This window comes from Blastocystis hominis (assembly GCF_000151665.1).
Source record: "Blastocystis hominis, Singapore isolate B (sub-type 7) whole genome shotgun sequence assembly, scaffold_6".
Taxonomy (NCBI): Eukaryota; class Bigyra; order Opalinata; family Blastocystidae; genus Blastocystis; species Blastocystis hominis.
This window is the reverse complement of record NW_013171865.1, coordinates 559,582-573,827: the sequence shown is the minus strand read 5'-3', so window position 1 is coordinate 573,827 and position 14,246 is coordinate 559,582. Positions and strand designations below refer to the sequence as shown.

The window sequence follows — 14,246 nt, the reverse complement described above, 5'->3', positions numbered from 1 at the left end:
AAAACATCGTCGCGAAGTAATCCCCAAAGCGGCGAAGCAGGTGGATTCCTCGCTCGACAGCATGGACGTGTATTCGATTCCGCTCGAAAAACTGTACCAAGCGAGGCGGCAAGAACTGGACAAGCTGCGCGAGACCGCCTACGAAGACTTCGATCTGGATTATCTCTTAGCCAAGAGCGGGAAGCCGTTCCCTTCCCGCGGGAACGCTGCTTCGTTGTACGAATATCGCCATGGATACACGGAATCCACGCGTCTGCCGTCAGCGCAGGAGCAGGCGGAGCAGATCGCTCATTTCGACCATGTGCCGTCGTCTCTGAGTCCGGCGGCGCGCGCCTCGCTGGGTCGCGACGTTCTTCTGTTTGACCGCTTGCGCCGACTGTCTTCGAAGGAAGCGGCGGGTCTGTACAGCGGGAAAGTCCGAATGATCTCTCCGGAGATGGAGGAAGCGGAGGAGAAGGAGGAGGAAGAGAGAGCGATGAGAGAGAAGATGGAAAACGCGGAGGAGGAGGACGAGGACGAGGAAGACGCTGCGTTGAGCAGCGCGCTGTTTGAGCAGAGCGAGCCGAAGGAGCTGGAGGAGAACTTCGATCGAACGGTGGAGTCGCTGACGAAGGAGGAGCGCGTGGATGCGGTGGACGCGAAATACACCGTGGATGCGGAGATGGACACGCTGCTTCGCGACCCCAAAAAGCCGCTCGAGGACTACGAAATGGCGCTCACAAAGGAGGGCGACGTGAAGTTCGCCTGGCGGACCAACCGTCAGGAAGTGGCGGACTTCGCGCGCGACAAGAAGCGATTTATGAGTCAGTTCGAGCATCTGATGAACCACACGGAGGTCAAGCCTGGCGAGGAAGCGAAGCTGAAGAACACGGTGATTACGTCGGAGGACATGGCCGCTGCGCGCCGCGCGGTGGGGCAGCCGAGCGATGTGAGCGACGAAGTGTTCGCGAAGCGCTACCTGGCAGGATGGAAGGCGCGAGCGGGCGATGCCGAGCTGGTGAGCAATCTGCTGAGCGGCTACTCGGTGGAACACCCGGAGAAAATGCTGCAGGACTTGGGGCTGGACTCGGAGGACGGCATCGAGCGCTATCTGATGGGGACCTTCGAGGCGCACGAGGCCCCCGAGGACCAGCTGCTCCCCGAGGAGCTGCTGCAGGCCAGGGAGGCGCGACAGCGCGCGGAGAAAGTCATCGAGCAGCTGCAGAAGCGCGCCGAGGAGGCCGAGAAGGCCAAGCAGGATCAAACCGAGAAGGCGGAGGGTGAAACGCCCAAGAGTGAGGGTGAAACGCCCAAAACCGAAGGTGAAACGCCCAAGGCGGAGGGTGAAACTGCCAAGGCGGAGGGTGAAACTGCCAAAACCGAAGGTGAAACTGCCAAAACCGAAGGTGAAACTGCCAAAACCGAGGGCGAAACGCCCAAGGATGAATCCGGGGAATCGGAGTCGAGTCCGTTCAAAACCACGTTCACCACGATGGATGAAACGCCTGTGTCTTCGGCTCCGGCGGATCTGAGCGACGCGTTCAGCCGTTTAATGGAGCGTTTCGATCAAGACGGCGAAGAGGCGGCGTCGGTTTTGCCGGAGGAGGAATCGGAAGTGATCGGAGAAGGACACATCGTGGACGCGTTGGAGTATTCCGACCAGGTCTACGTGCACGAAAAGGACCGGCAGATGATGTACGCGATGTACCAGCGCGGAGTGTCCCCGCGGGAGATCAGCCAGTCGTTCGGGTTCGACGAGCGGCGCGTGTACGCGATTCTGCGGTTGATGCAGGACCGTCCGCGGCATCAGAAGGAGGGAACGTTCGCGGCGGAGGGCGTGGATGCGATGGAGGAGAAGGAGTCGCCGTGGAACTACGACTATCGCGACTTCCCGCCGCAGAGCTATCGCTATGAGGATCGTCGGAAGGCGGGGAAAGTGCCGGCGCATCTGCCGAAATTCGTGTTTTTGAAGGAAGGAGAGGACGAGCGGAAGGTGATGAAGGAGGTGGAGGCGATCGTGAATCGGCAGAAACGAGAGAAGGAGCCGCGGATTCAGCGGAAGGGCATTCCGGTGGGAGAGAGTAGGGAGAGAAGGGAGAGAAGGGATGATGCGTAGAGAGGATGGCGGATGGATTGGCGCAGCACACGTACAAAATCGCGTTTATGGACATCTCGAAGGGGGCCAATCAGCGCGTGGTGATTAGCGATCTCGATGGAACGCTGCGAAAACCGACGGAGGAAGAGCTGGTGCACCGATCGTGGCGTCGTGGCGATTTGAAAAAGAACGATCGCTTGCTGCGAATGAAGCTTTAAGTTGAATTGCAATGTTTGGTGGTTGAATTGAATTGAATTGGATTGGATTGAATCAAGTTGAGTGGCGTTGAATTCATTTAGAAACCATTGTTTGAGAGCAACAAACACGCAATCAGCTAGAATAAACAAACGAAGGACCCGAGCGAGGCACCAGATACAGCTGCGTCCCCTTCGTCTGCACAGCCACAACCCCCATATACGCCGTTCGATACACGCCCGCCTTCTCGTCCGACATGATATGCAGCTCGTTCGCCAGTCGAATAAACGGCACGCTCCCCGAAAACCCACTATCCCTCACTCTTTCCTCCTCTCTCCCACTCGTAGAAAATCTTGTACGACTTCGTGCTGCTTCTCGGGATCGCCGCGATCGACGTCACCTCCGTCGCCTCGTTGATCGTTCGGATCCACATCGGATCGAAGTTCTGCTTGAGAAGGAACTGCAGATCCATTTTTGTGAATTCCACAAATTCCTCGTTTTTCTTTATCCCCTTCAAAAACTTGCTGTAGAACCTACAGCCCATCGCCTTTCACTCCGGACCCTACTGCGAGTTGCTCGTCCCCATCTCGCCGAAAGTGTAGGACCGCGACACTTCGGGTCGAATGCACCCGCGGTTTTTTCGCTGGTTGGGATGGCGCAGCCAGTCATCCCAGTACGCTCCCGGCCAGGTCGGTCCCAGTTCCTCCCAGAGCGTCCGCGTGAGCATCCAGCCGAGGCCTGGGAAGAAATCGCTGCGGAAAAGCCGAGCTACGATGAGAGAGAAAGGAGAAACTGACTGGGGTCGTGCACATGGGTGACTTGACCATTGTCGTTCCAGGCGCTGACGCAGTAGAGAGTCGGGTCGGCCCAGAGGATGGGACTGGTAGCGTCGAAGTACTCGAAGAAGTCGGGGGAGACCTCGAGATCGTCCTGGAAGTGAGGAAAGAAGGAATGGACCGGACTTCGAGGATGATGACCTGCTCGTACTGCTCGGTGAGGAACATCTGGTTCAGAAACCAACCGAAGTGGCGTGCAAGTTTGTGATATCCTGAATCTCCAGGCCTGTTTTCCTACCAGAGAAAGGGGGGAGAGCGAATTACCTGAGTGTGGTGAATGTGAGTGAAATTGAATTGAGGAAGAGAGGTTTGGATTTTCTTTTTCATCTTTTCCACCACCGGGTCCAGAATCGGAAGATAGCCATCTTGGCTCAGAACGATATCGACAAGAACATGGTTCTGGGGAGAGCTCAGTGTACTAATTAAAGAATTCATGGTGCGTTCCAAATAAGTGGGACGATTGTAGGCTACAATCACTAGAGCGGTCCGCTTATTCCCCGGATAATGATAATCGTTTATAGAGCGTTGCGAATTGACAACTGGTTTTACAGGAGGCGCTATGGTTTGTTGAGTGAAGAGTTGAGGAACTGCAACTCTTGGAACGTTCAAGATAGGAGGTAGAGTTGGTACGGCTTTCGGTTCAGGAGCAACAGTCTTGACGTCTGCGTCTTTTTGCTCAACTTCCACGACCGAGTCTATGTTTTGTGTCCAACTCGCACTGCTCTGTTTGTTATAATACTAGTGATCATTGATTACCTGAGTTATACCCACAAAGTAGAAAAAGGTTATCACTTGAGAAACTGCCACAATAGCGATGACTGCCAACAGTGCAATGATTTGTCTTGTTGTTTTTGCCATCGCAATCAAAAAAGATGGAACAATTTTTGTTTTTATGCGAGAAACCACTGGCATTGTGTTGGCTTATAAAGAATTATTACACTAGAGGAGGTTTCAATACCTGTCTGTACATGTCCACAGAATCAAAGAAGTTGGGAAGAGCCAGCAGATTACAGACAAACTGGCAGTATGCATATCTGTGCTGCCCTTACCCTGGATTGACTTGCTTCTAGAAAGATGGTATTTCATGAATGTATATTTACACTTTCACGTAATTATCAAGCTTCGTACCGCATTTAGATTCTTTGGAAATAGTGATTCAAGAGATTCAAAGGGCAGGTGAATGTACAGTGATTCATGATTATGAACTCCAAGATCATAACCAGTCCCTCAGCTCAAACTTTTTTTCAATTGATCTTTTTCCTCTAATGTCTGCTGTGAGAGTGTTGGTTTCTGGAGCTGCCGGTAACATCGGTTATGCGATCCTTCCTATGATTGTATGGATGGGAAATGTTTGTAATTTCTAGTGCAACGGAAACGTGTTTGGTTTTGACCAGGTATTTCTCTTGTGTTGCTTCTTAGCGCTAGCCCATTGATCTGGTTCTGCTTGATATTGAGCCGTGCATGGGAAAGTTGGAGGGAGTGAAGATGGAGATCGACGACTCTGCTTATCCTCTTGTTAAGAGTAGGATTTTCGCGCAAGGTTTTAATTGCAGGTGTGACGAAGAGCTGTGTGGCTATGGAGGCCTTCAAGGGAGTTCAGTACGCCTTCCTGATCGGAGGTTTCCCCAGACTGAAGGGAATGCTCCGCAAGGACCTGATTGCCAAGAACACTGCTATCTTCAGCGAGACTGGAAAGGCAATTGACGCTGTTGCTGACAAGAACATCAAGGTGCTGGTGGTCGCCAATCCCGCCAACACCAACGCCCGTGTGCTGATGGAGCACGCCCCCTCGATTCCTCGCGAGAACTTCTCCGCCATGACCCGCCTGGACGCCAACCGTGCCAAGTCTCTCCTGCGCGAGACCGCCTCCAAGAAGCTCGGCCGTGACATTCCTCTGACCGCGGTCAAGAACATCATCATCTGGGGTAACCACAGCGACACCCAGTTCCCCGACGTGAACTTCGCCACGGTGGAGGGCAAGCCTGCTCGCGAGGTCGTGGGCGACGACGCCTATCTGGACGGCGAGTTCCTCACCACGGTCCAGCTCCGTGGAAAGGCCGTCATCGCCGCTCGCGGACTGTCCAGCGCCTGCTCGGCGGCCAAGGCGGCGTGCGACCATATGCGGGATTGGGTCCAGGGCACCGCGGAGGGAGAGTACAGCATCATGTCGGTGTGCTCGGACGGAAAGCACTATGACGTGCCCGAGGGACTGATCTTCTCGTTCCCGGTGACGGTGAAGGACGGAAAGTGGTCGATTGTGGAGGGACTGGAGCTCGATGCTCGGAGCAAGGAGTTCTTTGCCAAGACGATCGGTAGGACTTTTGGATTGGGAGTGAGACGTAGCTGAGCTGCAGGAGGAGAAGGTGGCTGCTGATGAGTTCCTTGCTGGACAACAGTAAGTTTTTATGTAATGTGGCTTGTTTGTTGGATATGGAAAGGTGGGGGAGGACTGCTGCCCTAGAGCATGTCGCTCTGTATTTTCGTTGTTGGGATCGTCGAACACGATGGTTGCTCGGTTCCGTGAGCCCCCAACTTTGTAGGGAAGGAGGATTCCGGATTTCTGGACCCCCATCTGCAATTTTAACAAATCAGCTGCGCCAAAATCGAAAACCAGCGGAAAGTTTGGGTGGAAACAAGGGAAATGAAACTCCCATCACTCCTTGGTTACTCAAATTTCCCTATATTGTTTCGAAGTAATGTCCGTCGATCTGAGTATTCTTGCTAGAGGTATCCCTTTAGATCCTCTTCCTGAGCTGTTGTTTTGTTTTGTTAGCATTCATTTTTAGGAAGCCTTTAAATCCCAATGTGCCTCACGCTCCTAAGAGACCCGTGGTGCTCAACAAGGAAGAGTTCGTTAGAGCTGTACAGAATGCTCTTCGATACTTCCCTAAGAAATATCACGCTATTTTGGGTCCTGAGTTTGCTGAGGAGCTGAAGACGTATGGTCACATTTACATGTATCGGTAAGTCGTTCGTTTGTTCGTCGATCGTAGTTTCTACCCTACCGAGTACGAGATGAAGGCGTACCCCCTGAGCATGTATCCTGCCAAGTGCCAGCAAGCTGCTTGCATCCAGCTCATGATCATGAACAACCTTGATGCCCGCGTGGCTCAGTTCCCTCAGGAGCTGGTGACCTACGGAGGAAACGGTTCCGTGTTCTCCAACTGGGCGCAGTACCACCAGATCATGTACTATTTGAGCCACATGACGGAGGAGCAGACTCTGTCGATGTACTCGGGCCACCCGATGGGTCTGTTCCCCTCTCACCCGGACGCTCCGCGTATGGTGATCACGAACGGCATGGTGATTCCGAACTACAGCAGCCAGGCGGACTACGAGCGCATGTACGCGCAGGGCGTGACGATCTACGGCCAGATGACGGCGGGTTCGTACTGCTACATCGGTCCGCAGGGCATCGTGCACGGCACGACGATCACGGTGCTGAACGCGGGTCGTAAATACCTGGGCGTGAACGACATGCACGGCAAGGTCTACGTCACCTCGGGTCTGGGCGGCATGTCCGGCGCGCAGGGCAAGGCCTCGCTGATCGCCGGAGCGATCGGCGTGATCGCGGAGATCGACCCTGCGGCGCTGGAGAAGCGCTTCAAGCAGGGCTGGATCAGCGAGAAGGTCACGGACCTGGACACCTGCATCGCGCGCCTGAAGCGCGCGCGCGAGGAGAAGAAGCCGCTGGCGATCGGCTTCCTGGGCAACGTGGTGGACCTGTGGGAGCGCCTGGCGGAGGAAGAGGAGCTGCTGGTGGAGCTGGGCTCGGACCAGACCTCGCTGCACAACCCCTGGATGGGCGGCTACTACCCGGTGCAGCTCTCCTTCGAGGAGAGTCGTCGCATGATGCGCGAGGACCCCGTCAAGTTCAAGGAGCTGGTGCAGGAGTCGCTGCGTCGCCAGGTGGCCGCGATCAACAAGCTGACGGCGCGCGGCATGTACTTCTGGGACTACGGCAACAGCTTCCTCCTGGAGGCCTCGCGCGCGGGCGCCGACATCCTGGCCAAGCCCGGCGAGAAGACCTACGGCGTGGGCGGCTTCCGCTACCCGTCCTACGTGCAGGACATCATGGGCGACATCTTCTCTCTGGGCTTCGGACCGTTCCGCTGGGTGTGCACGAGCGGTCTGGAGAGCGATCTGGCGAAGACGGACGAGATCGCCACCAAGATCTTCAAGGACTACATCGCCTCGCAGCCGCCAGCCCCCGTGGCCTCGCAGCTGGAGGACAATCTGCGCTGGATCGAGCAGGCCGGCGAGAACAAGCTGGTGGTGGGCTCGCAGGCGCGTATTCTGTACGCGGACTGCTACGCGCGAACCACGATCGCCCGTGCGTTCAACGAGGCGGTGGCTCGCGGCGAGCTGACGGCGCCGGTGGTGATCTCGCGCGATCATCACGACGTCTCGGGAACCGACTCGCCGTTCCGCGAGACCTCGAACATCCAGGACGGATCGGCGTACTGCGCGGACATGGCCGTGCAGAACTGCATCGGAGACGCCCTGCGCGGAGCGACCTGGGTGGCGCTGCACAACGGAGGCGGCGTCGGCTGGGGAGAAGTCATCAACGGAGGCTTCGGAATGGTGCTGGACGGAAGAAAGACGACGCAGATCCGCCTGGAGAGAATGCTGTTCTGGGATGTGAACAATGGAGTCGCGCGCCGTGCGTGGGCTGGAAACGAGAATGCTCGCCTGGCTCTGGATATTGCTCGTGAAAACGAGTGCAGATATGAGTGGACGGATGCCCACTGGGCTTCGGAGGAAACCTTGAAGGACATTGAAAAGTTGTACTGCATTGTTTGTTGGAAATGCGAAGCGGAGCGAGGGGTGTTTCGAGTCGGATGGCTGGTTGTTCGAATCGGACGACTGGGTATTCGGATGGACGATTGGCTGCTCGAGTTGGGTGGAAAAGGACTCGGAATAAAAGCGAAACACAACGAATTGGGTCGTGGCTTCATTGGCATGATCACCTTTACAATCGCTCATTCGCTGCTCTTCATCTTAAGCCGTTCAGATACACGGCTCGCTATTCGAATAGTGATAATAATGGGTGTTTATTTGTGTTCCAAAAGTTATCGATATGCCCTTGGTCTAGAAACCATGTACTGCGCTTCTCATGAATATGGAAAGAGGAGCGTGACATCCAGAAACATTGTTCTAAAATCTGGAGTATTTTTGGCATTGTGACTTAACAGGTACTTGGCACTGCAAGTATTTTCAGCCACCCTAAATCGTCGTGTGCTTCCTTTTGTATTTACAAAGTAATACATCTTTTTGATAGATTTGTTTATTGGTTATTTTTGAACTAGGGTACGGGTGGTATTTGGAGTGTCTAATGACTAGAAATGCATAGTAAGGGAAAAAAGAATCCTTTATTCAGGGCTTCTGCACCGAGTACGCCGTTTTGGAGATGGTTTCTGATTCTAGAGTTTCAGACCTGTCAAAATGAAAGTGATTCCAGTGATAGTTTTTCGGATGGAGACGAGGAAGATCAGAAGGATTATCGTATGGGTGGCTATCATCCCGTCGAAGTACGTGTTTTTGGAGCTTTTTAATTTCTTAGATCGGAGAGGTTTACTATGACCGTTATAAAGTATTGTGTAAAATGGGTTGGGGTCAGTATTCCACTGTGTGGATGGCTCGCGATCTAATTACGGGAAAACTTTACGCTCTTAAGGTAGAATAGGTAGAGCGGCCTTATACGCAGATTCAGAAGAGTGCCAGTGCGTACATGGAGGCTGCTCAAGATGAGCTCCGTCTCTTCACCGAAGTGATGCGACGAGTCAACCAAGTGAAAGAGAGCAATCCAGACGCAGTCGTGAACGTGGTGGAGCTGCAAGACCATTTTCTCTTCACCGGCGTGAACGGAACGCACATGTGTTTTGTGTACGAAATGCTGGGCCCCAGCATGCTAGACCTGATCAAGCATTACAACTACCGAGGAATTCCTTCTTCCATCGTCCGTCCCTTGGTTCACGACGTAATCATAGCGATGTCCTCTCATCCCAGATGCTGACCGGTCTCGCCTTTTTGCACTCCTGCGGGATCATCCACACCGACCTCAAGCCGGAGAACGTGCTCCTGAAAGCCCCGCTGAGCGAGCCGCCCCCCGCGCAGACGACAATGTTCGAATTGACGCAGCAGAAAATCGAATCGGATCCCGAGGTGATCGAGCTGCGCACCAAGTGCGAGGATCCCTCCATCGACGCAGAGGAGCGGCGCAAGCTGCGCACACGGCTTCGGAAAGTGCGTCAGCACATTCGAAAGGGTAGAAACGTGGAACCAGGGGTCAGGGGTAGCGATGACGCAGCACAACATGCCGACTCTTTGGGGCTTTTTGCATTTTAACTATAAGGAAGCCGAGGATTTGGGGAAACTGGAGAAACCGGGGAAACCGGAGGGGGGTGAGAACGTCCAGCCAGCAGCAATGCAGCCAGAAGCAGCAGAGACAGCAGCGGAGCCGCCGTCGAAGTCGCCGGCGCTGACGCCTGCGGAGTGGCAGTATCCGGACGACTGCTTCTACATCAAGATGTACATTCTGGCGCCGTTGGCGAAGATGGTGGAGGCGTTCGGTCCGAAGCATCGCTACGGCGACGAGAAGCGTAGGAGCCGGTGCGGTGAATGAGAGAAAGGCGAGGAGTGCAGCGAATGGACGTTCGCGTTCGAGGGCTCGACGACGGACGAAGCGATTAACATCTTCCAGGTGCGTGGCCACGGAAGAGATCGACGCACGCGCCTGCACGATCTCCGCCACATCATCATGAACGATTTTGCGATCCGTGAGCGAGGCGCGCGGGGCTGACCGCTAGGCGATAAAGACGAACACTTATTGTGGAGTTTGCGCTTCGACGGCCGGCGCATCCGCACCGTTTTTTGTCCGTCTGGGAGGATTGGATCACGCGTAGCCATTCTGGAGAACTGGATCGAAGGCTTCCGCGTGCTCCATCTGCCCAAACCCAAGTTCGCTCTCTCCGCCTACGAGCACAACCTCCTCAGCAACGCCTCGCGCGAGTTCCTCCCTCCGGCGACGGCGATTTTCCGGAACGTGAACGGCGTGCTCGTCGGACTGTGCATTCCCCGCGGTAGGGGAAACGGAGGTGGGTGAGAGGCAGTGAAAGCGGGGCTGACGATTCTGCCGCTGGAGGAGCGGCTGTCGATGTGGCCGTCGGACGCGATGATGAGCAAGGCGCTGAGCAACGACCGCAGCATCCCTCCGTTCTTCGGGGAGAGTGGGAGGCAGCGCGGGATGGTGAGGACTAGACGATGTGATCGGGTGCAAGATCGTGGATCTGGGGAACTCGTGCTTCGAGAACAAGAAGTTCACGAACGATATTCAGACGCGGCAGTATCGCTGCCCCGAGACCATTCTCTACACGCCCTACTCGTTCTCCGCGGACATCTGGTCCGCCGCCTGCGTGATCTTCGAGCTGCTCACCGGGGACTTCCTCTTCCACCCCAAGGAGCACAGCAACCTCTCCAAGGATCTGGAGCAGCTGGGGCTGTTCGAGGAGCTGCTGGGCCCCATTCCGTCGAACTTCGCGCGGACGGGGAAGCGATGGAAGGATTTCTTCCGCGCGGATGTAGCGGAGAGAGGGCGGGGTGAGGCGTAGGGGAAGCTGAAGTACCAGAAGGCGTACGCGCCGCATAAGATCGCGTATCGTCTGAATAAGGCGGGCGTGTCGATGGATGAGTGCATTCTGATCGAGGATTTGCTGCTGCAGATGCTGCAGTATGAACCGATCAAGCGACTGAACGCGAAGGAGTGTCTTTCGCATGCCTGGTTCTCGTACCAAAACAGTAATTGAGTTTGGCGATGTGTTTGTGTGTAACAAACAAGGAAGAAATGAATGAACGAATGATATTTGAATAGTTTATATGAATGATTGAATGATTGAATGATTGGATGATTGGATGATCGAATGAATGATCGAATAATTGGTTGACCCAATTCGCTCTCCTTCTCTCTCTAGTCCCACACAGAGATCGTCCCGTCGAACGACCCTGCCAACAGCGTGTTCCGCGCGAAATGCTGCGCCACGCTGCACACAGGAAGTCGATGATGCTTCAGCGCGGCTTTTCGCTCCGCCTACTCTTCACTCGCTTCTTCTTCGCCCACTGTCACCAAGTCATAAACCACGATCTCTCCGTCCTCGCTCCCAGTGATCACATACGCGTCCGTGTTGTTGAAAATGCTCTCGATTTTATACTCCTCGGATCGATGCGACTTGTACCTACATGCCAATCAGCCATTACGCTTACTCGTTCAAAAGCTGCCCAGTCGTTCGCTCCAATACTACAACTGTGCTGGATGTCGTGCTGGCAACGTAGCACTGCCCGTCGCGAGAAACGGAGACAGAACTGATGGGGACTAGGAATGAGGTGATCTACGCTATGTACCATTTAGCTGCTCCTGGTTCATCATTCCTGCGCGAATATCGTAGGATCGGATGCTGCCGTCCACACTCCTATAACTCAAAGCGAGAACAAGAGAGAACCCCGAAATGATGCTTGTTTCGTCGAGAATGACAGAAACAATGCTGTCCTTCGCCTCTGGGAGAGTTTGAATGCACTGGCCACCACGGTCATGCGATCGAACATCCCACAACTTCACAGTGGTATCATAGCTTCCAGAAGCAAACACTGTTCCTTCCTTGTTGAAGCATACCGAATTGACTCTCTGGATGATCGAATAAACGATTAGGTACCTGTGAATGACCGAAATACCTCCGAATGACACGTGCATTCGTCACGTCCCAAAAGAAAATATCGCGCTCATCTCCACAAGACACAAAACCCTGATTGTCAGGAGATCTATGTTTCATGCGGTACAATAAGCATACATGGAGACATCGTTCACAGTATTACTATGAGGACCTTTATATCGTTTGATCAAAAAACCATCCTTCATATCATCTCTCTGAGGATTCCACAGACATAGCGAACGATCTTGACTGCAGGACATGCAGTAATTCCCATCCTCTACACGATCACTCTCCACACGAGGATTAACTCGTATATCGAACAGCAGTCACTCTGCTGCTATGCCCCTTCAACACTCGTGTAAGGCGTTTAGGAAGAACGTCCACTTGCTCCATTAATGAGAGAAAACAAGGGTTCCAACAAACAATCACAAAAGAAAACCAAGTAGACCAAGACTTAAATTATAAACAAATAACTTTCCTATCTGCCGCGGCGCCGAACGCCTCTACATCTGAAGAAAAAACAAAAAAACTACGAACTAGATCCCTCTTCCTCCTCCTCTGTAGCAAGAGATGTATTGAGGGCATCAACGAGATTCAACAAAATGTTTGATGTATTCGACATAATGATGGTCATCATTGCCACTTGCATTCGCTGGAACTACATTAAAAAGTGAAATCTAGGCTACTTCAGCTTTGTTCATCTTCGCAAAAGTAGCAAACTGATTCATTTTCTTATTGACGCACTTCAACTGGTTCATCTTGAGCACTGAACGCAGCTGCGACTCTGGCATTTGCCTTATCGACTGAGCGCTAAATCTAAGAAATGTTGAGGCAAAAGAAATGGTATACACTCTTTTTGGGGCAGCACGCATACTCTGCGCACAAAATCGCAGAGATTGCACAGACCGCATAGCAATACGAGAAGACATGCTTATTCAACGAGTCGAAGAAATGTGTGAGACTACCACGCTATTCCAAAATTCGGGATGAATTTTGCATTTTCAAAAGTTACAAATGAATAGTATTCTAGGCTTTGTTTCCAGATCAACATTCAAAAGAGCACGGAGAGGTCTCTTTGGTACTACAGAGAAACTCTTTGGGAATAATGTGAGTCACTCTGAGCGCAAGTGAGAATTGGGCGATTTTTTGGTAAGCGTTTAGAACACGAAGAGATTGGAATCCGAATGTTCGCCATGTTCACCTATATAGTGAAACATTAGACAGAAAGGTAGATTTATGAACACTATATCAAAAATAGATAGGTTTGAGAGTCACATCGAATACCCTGCGTTGTATTGACAAGGCAGGAGGGTTAGACTATTATGTGCTAAATACAAAGGATAAAGACCTGAATAGTGACGTTGCACTACGTTTAAGGGAGGAAATTCTAGCCAAGCAGAGAGAGTTGAATGGAAAGCTAATTTAGTCATTTACACTCACTGTTTTGCAATATACAGAGATTTTTTGATGTGCTTGGCTTGTATGATGGATATTATCCAACAGTAACAAGCACACTTGAAACTAGGAGAATAATGGGCAATGCAGACAATAGAAGTATTTGTTGAAAAAACGATAACTCTGGTAAATGAAGTTATTATCTAGCGTGTTTGAAGTCACACAAGAGGAGATTGTTAGATCCATAAGGGTTGTTACGAGATACAAATTGCTAATCGCGCATTAACGTATACTCTAGATATATAATGGAAAGACACACTAAATATTCTCACTAGATCGCTTACTATTAATAATAATAACGATACTACAGTACTCGTATTATTATTACTCATGGACACAGTGAAAAACACACTACTACCAATTGAACTGATATCTGCTGAGGTTCAGCAACACAGAAAAGAAAAAAGAGAAAGGCGCTGGGAACACAACGTGGTTGAGGAATTCCCTGTCGAGTCTATTATCGAAAACAATGGAAAAGCCGTTATATATGTTGGCATGCCACAACATATACAGAATATCATAACCAGCTTCGGGAATTCGAAAGGAGCGGATCATCAAAATTGATGTGTGAAAGAAAGTATTAATTGCTGCATAACAATTTGTGGATAGCATTGCAAATGTACCACGCATTCTATATGATAAATAAGGAAACCAGTACTTTATGGGTTATTTCGCTAATGAAATTGTGGACGGAAGAGGAAAGCGATGTGATGAACTCGGAAAGTTTGAAAGTGATGTGTTCTTCAAACAAGGCAAGCAGCGATATATTTTTCCATTGGCAAAAAGAAAGGATACTGGAATAATCTGGACAATGAAGGCAATGTAATTAGTATATGCAAGAAAGATGAACAAGGAAAAAAGCAAAGGGATTTGCTATATTTACACAAATGGGCGTATATAGAAGGTGGAAAAATGGAGTCATGGAGAGAAAAAATAGTCATTAAAAGGATTTATCGAAAAGATGACGGCATACATAAACGGTAG

General features: G+C 51.9%; 7 protein-coding genes; 5 read left to right on the top strand and 2 right to left on the bottom strand.

Moving 5' to 3' along the window:
* Positions 1-661: 661 nt before the first annotated feature.
* GSBLH_T00004323001 (uncharacterized protein) lies at positions 662-2,095 on the top strand (the record flags this gene model as incomplete). The annotated part of the gene is made up of 1 exon (XM_013043200.1): positions 662-2,095. The coding sequence occupies one exon, from the start codon at positions 662-664 to the stop codon at positions 2,093-2,095; it is 1,434 nt and encodes a 477-aa protein (XP_012898654.1).
* A 309-nt stretch (positions 2,096-2,404) lies between these two features.
* GSBLH_T00004322001 (uncharacterized protein) lies at positions 2,405-3,273 on the bottom strand (the record flags this gene model as incomplete). The annotated part of the gene is made up of 5 exons (XM_013043199.1): positions 2,405-2,630; positions 2,665-2,802; positions 2,836-3,037; positions 3,067-3,199; positions 3,232-3,273. The coding sequence occupies 5 exons, from the start codon at positions 3,271-3,273 to the stop codon at positions 2,405-2,407; spliced, it is 741 nt and encodes a 246-aa protein (XP_012898653.1).
* A 1,079-nt stretch (positions 3,274-4,352) lies between these two features.
* On the top strand, positions 4,353-5,519 carry GSBLH_T00004321001 (uncharacterized protein). XM_013043198.1 has 5 exons: positions 4,353-4,439; positions 4,470-4,499; positions 4,531-4,627; positions 4,659-5,417; positions 5,449-5,519. The coding sequence occupies exons 1-5, from the start codon at positions 4,371-4,373 to the stop codon at positions 5,502-5,504; spliced, it is 1,011 nt and encodes a 336-aa protein (XP_012898652.1). The 5' UTR covers positions 4,353-4,370; the 3' UTR covers positions 5,505-5,519.
* A 269-nt stretch (positions 5,520-5,788) lies between these two features.
* GSBLH_T00004320001 (uncharacterized protein) lies at positions 5,789-8,292 on the top strand (the record flags this gene model as incomplete). XM_013043197.1 has 3 exons in its annotated part: positions 5,789-5,860; positions 5,892-6,068; positions 6,099-8,292. The coding sequence occupies exons 1-3, from the start codon at positions 5,802-5,804 to the stop codon at positions 8,290-8,292; spliced, it is 2,430 nt and encodes an 809-aa protein (XP_012898651.1). The 5' UTR covers positions 5,789-5,801.
* Positions 8,293-8,450: 158 nt separating this feature from the next.
* Positions 8,451-10,910, top strand: GSBLH_T00004319001 (uncharacterized protein; the record flags this gene model as incomplete). The annotated part of the gene is made up of 11 exons (XM_013043196.1): positions 8,451-8,636; positions 8,669-8,782; positions 8,813-9,085; positions 9,115-9,373; positions 9,405-9,707; positions 9,738-9,884; positions 9,915-9,980; positions 10,011-10,187; positions 10,218-10,334; positions 10,366-10,685; positions 10,716-10,910. The coding sequence occupies 11 exons, from the start codon at positions 8,451-8,453 to the stop codon at positions 10,908-10,910; spliced, it is 2,157 nt and encodes a 718-aa protein (XP_012898650.1).
* Positions 10,911-11,071: 161 nt separating this feature from the next.
* On the bottom strand, positions 11,072-12,013 carry GSBLH_T00006794001 (uncharacterized protein; the record flags this gene model as incomplete). Its single annotated transcript, XM_013043195.1, is given in 6 exon segments — positions 11,072-11,191; positions 11,222-11,336; positions 11,365-11,473; positions 11,503-11,810; positions 11,830-11,916; positions 11,946-12,013. The coding sequence occupies 6 exon segments, from the start codon at positions 12,011-12,013 to the stop codon at positions 11,072-11,074; spliced, it is 807 nt and encodes a 268-aa protein (XP_012898649.1).
* Positions 12,014-12,821: 808 nt separating this feature from the next.
* Positions 12,822-13,243, top strand: GSBLH_T00004318001 (uncharacterized protein; the record flags this gene model as incomplete). XM_013043194.1 has 3 exons in its annotated part: positions 12,822-12,934; positions 12,969-13,035; positions 13,066-13,243. The coding sequence occupies 3 exons, from the start codon at positions 12,822-12,824 to the stop codon at positions 13,231-13,233; spliced, it is 348 nt and encodes a 115-aa protein (XP_012898648.1). The 3' UTR covers positions 13,234-13,243.
* Between the last annotated feature and the right edge of the window lie 1,003 nt (positions 13,244-14,246).